At 46.9% G+C, this 3,863-nt stretch overlaps 1 protein-coding gene across 1 annotated transcript in view; it reads left to right on the top strand.

Annotated features, from left to right (window-relative positions):
• Nucleotides 1-3,863, top strand: part of RELL1 (RELT like 1) — a 77,516-nt gene that overhangs the window by 52,866 nt on the left and 20,787 nt on the right. The window contains exon 5 of the mRNA XM_017883773.1: nucleotides 2,158-2,394. Within this exon, the coding sequence (XP_017739262.1) occupies nucleotides 2,158-2,394 (237 nt within the window). The remainder of the gene's footprint in view (nucleotides 1-2,157; nucleotides 2,395-3,863) is intronic.

The following is a 3,863-nucleotide window of genomic DNA, read 5'->3' as shown; positions in this document are numbered from 1 at the left end:
CAGACTGCTGTGCTAGCAATGAGGGAGGCTCCCTGGCTGTGGGACCCTCCCGGCCAGGTGTGGGTATAATCTCCTGGTGTGCCCGTTTGCTTAAAGCGCAGTATTGGGGTGGGAATTACCCGATTTTCCAGGTGTTGTGTGTCTCAGTTCGCCTGGCTAGGAAAAGGGATTCCCTTCCCCCTTGCGCTTCCCAGGTGAGGCAATGCCTCGCCCTGCTTCAGCTCTCCCTGGTTGGGCTGCAGCAGCTGACCAGCACCAACTGTCCGGCACTCCCCAGTGAGATGACCCCAGTACCTCAGTTGAAAATGCGGAAATCACCGGTCCTTTGTGTCGCTCGCACTGGGAGTTGGAGACTGGAGCTGTTCCTATTCGGCGATCTTGCTCCGCCCCTCTACTTCTTCTTTTTAAGTGTGCAGGTGGCAAGTTTGCATCATCGAAAAGGCTGGTTTCTGCCATCACAGCCTCCTGTGTGTCTCTGGGGCTCTTGCCACGGTCCAGGTGTCAGGCTGTGGGTGTCATGCCATCCCCACTACTCCCACCTGTGCCAGAGGGCTGATTTTTGCTCAGTTTGGCTCTGCTAGGTTCGAATTCCTCCTTTTCTGCCAGGCCAGAGCCTTCACACATGCCTTTTGAAAATAGCTCATTTCTGGCCTGTATATTTCTGCTTTTTATATTTTGGGTGGTCTAGCTAAATTTATTCCAGATTATCAAAGTGGTCTCTGCTGTTTCTGAAGCAGTATAGTGTATAGCAAGGTGATTAATTGCATAGTTTCTGGAATTCAGCTTTCTAGGTTTGAATTTCAGATCCAGCACTTACTTGCAAGTGTGATCTTGCTGCCAGTGTGAGGCCAGTTACCTCACTTCTCCCTGCCTCAATATCCTCATTGTTAAAATGAAGAAATTAATAATACCTACATCATAAGATTTTAAAAGGATTAATTCCATTAATATATACATATAAAATGCTTAGAATATTGTTAGCTATTTTATTATGACTGTTAACAACACCATCAACATCTGTTTTGAACATCACTTTTGATATCTTTGCCTAAAAGCTTTCCTCCTTTGATATAATGGAGATTTGATGAAATCTTTTCTCTAAGTTATGTGATAATTTGATGGAATTTGAGTTCTTCCCTTTTCCAGGGCATAGATACTTAGGGAATCTCTTTGTGTAGAGTGATGGGCAGACACTCTGGTATGTGAGAAATTAGGATAATTGCATAAGAAAAAAGATCAGTGTTTTAGAAAGAAACCTAATACTTTAAAGCCAGTGTGTCACTGTTACAAGCAGTGGTTTATTACCAGCTAATAAATTCCATTCTAGAAGTGATAAATCATTTTTTTTTTCTTCTAAAGACAGGGTCTCCAGGGCGTGGTGGCTCAAGCCTGTAATCCCAGCACTTTGGGAGGCCGAGACGGGCGGATCACGAGGTCAGGAGATCAAGACCATCCTGGCTAACACGGTGAAACCCCGTCTCTACTAAAACTACAAAAAACTAGCCGGGCGACGTGGCGGCGCCTGTAGTCCCAGCTACTCGGGAGGCTGAGGCAGGAGAATGGCGTGAACCCGGGAGGCGGAGCTTGCAGAGAGCTGACAACCGGCCACAGCACCCCAGCCTGGGTGACAGAGCGAGACTCCGTCTCAAAAAAAAAAAAAAAAAAAGACAGGGTCTCACTCTGTCATCGAGGCTGGAGTTCAGGGGTATAATCATAGCTACTGGAACCTTGAGCTCCTGGGCTCAAGCGGTCCTCCCGCCACAGCCTTCTGAGTAGCTGAGACTACAGGCATGTGTCGTCATGCCCGGCTAGTTTTTTTATTTTATTTCAGAGACAAGGTCTCTCTATGTTGCTCAGGCTGGCCTCAAGCAATCCTCCCACCTTGGCCTCCCAGAATGCTGAGATTATAGGCATGAGCTGTTACGCCTGGCCATGAATCATATTATTATTGCTTAAGATAAGCTGTCATCGCACGGTCATGAGAGCTGAGTACCTGCTGTCTGAGGCCCGTTCACAAAGTCCATTTGTACAGTTGGAAGATGCTTTGTTTTTTTCTTTCAATTTAAACGGCTTCTATCATCACAGGGAGAGAGATCGCCTTCGCTGGTATTTCCTTTAAGTAACCAGTTGCACTTTTTATTTTCCTCCCCACCTTAGCCCCGTGACCCCCAGCACACCAGGGAGCCCACCCATGAGTCCTGGGCCTTTGTCACCAGGGGGGACCCCGGGGAAGCACGTCTGTGGCCATCATCTGCACACAGTGGGCGGTGTTGTCGAGAGGGACGTGTGTCATCGGTGTAGGCACAAGCGGTGGCACTTTATAAAGCCCACCAACAAGTCCAGAGAGAGCAGACCACGGCGCCAAGGCGAGGTCACGGTCCTTTCCGTTGGCAGGTAAGATCTCTTCGGATGCTTTTGGTTTATGTGTGACATGGGTGCTCTGGTGTGTGGACTTGTGCTTACCTGTCAGATGTAGAATATGTTCTCCGTGCCTGGCTCAGGTTATATCCCTGGGCTTTTTAGATGTTTTCTGGTGTGAGTCCTAGATTTTTCCAACAACAGAAGAATCCTAAAAGGCAGCTATTGCTAGGTCAGACGGGAAATGTATTAAGATAAATGCCTACCTGCTCTAACAGATAAAGCCCAGATTTTCAACTGTATACAGAATAGACATTTATATATCACTTATGGAATCCAGGGCAGGTATTGAGATATCAGCGGGTGGCTCTTCAAGTACTTATCCAGGGTCCCAGGCCCCCTTCATTTGTGGCTCTGCCAGGTTTGCCAGCCAGAGGAGCAGGTCCATGGAAGGTTGTTCACGCGGGGTTTTGAAAGAGCTACTAGGCCTGAGAGTGGCCAGCATCATTTTGACTCACACTCCACTGGCTGGAACTCGATCACCCAGCCAAGCTAATGTTCAGGGAACTGAGAAATATCATCGAGCCATGTGCAAGGGTGGGGAGAAGCTGTGGATCTGGTCCACAGCCCTCCAGTCTCTGTCTTGTAAGTTCCATGTGAATTCCTTTGACTGCTTGCTTTTAGTGGGCGGTGCTTCCCACTGTGTCTTGGGTTTCCGGGTCCTAGTGCCTTTCACTTTTGACCCATATGTGAGGTGGAGATCCTGCAGTTCAAGTGATGAATCCATCAGCCCTTACCTGAAGCATCTTTGCAGTGGGATGCTTTTGCAGTTCTGCTGTTCGATGCTGAGTCCCATGCAGGAACTGCATTGCCGATGTTGCATTTGGAAAGACAGTGGGGAGTACTGGTAAGGAACACACATGCTGGAGTGAGGCTGGGTGAGCACTGAGCAAAAGTCGACAGTGCTACTACTTACATGATCCTTCTCTGTCTACTGACAACTCCCTGGGAAGAGTAGCTTGAACTCGTTGCTTCAACTCCTTCGAGTCCTGGCACCACTACTTACAAACTGTTACGTTGCTCTGTGCCTCGGTTTCCCCCTCTGTAAAGTGAGAAGGACAGTCACACTCACCTCATAGAGTTGCTGTGTAGACTAAATGAGGTGACTCACATAAAGGTCTTAAACCAGCTTTGGGTACTTACACACTCAAGAAATGTTGGCCAGTTATTATTTTTATTTTAATTCAGTTGAGTTTCATCATTGTGTTGCACAAGCATCACGGAGAAGACTGCCGGGCTGTTTGCCACTTACAGCAAAACAGCACAACTCATGACCACACTATTTTATTAAGAAGCAGAGTCATGGGAATTTATGAATGCAAAGCAATGAGAACCTGTAGCTTGTTTGGACAAAGCATGTTTTGTTGGTCTTAAAAAAAAATCTGCTGAAATTTTCAACTTAGATTCAACACAGCTTTTTTTTTTTTTTTTTTTTTTTTTTTTTT

This window comes from Rhinopithecus bieti, unplaced genomic scaffold (genome assembly GCF_001698545.2).
Source record: "Rhinopithecus bieti isolate Rb0 unplaced genomic scaffold, ASM169854v2 scaffold_13349, whole genome shotgun sequence".
Lineage (NCBI taxonomy): Eukaryota > Metazoa > Chordata > Mammalia > Primates > Cercopithecidae > Rhinopithecus > Rhinopithecus bieti.
This window is presented reverse-complemented; position numbering and strand designations above follow the sequence as displayed.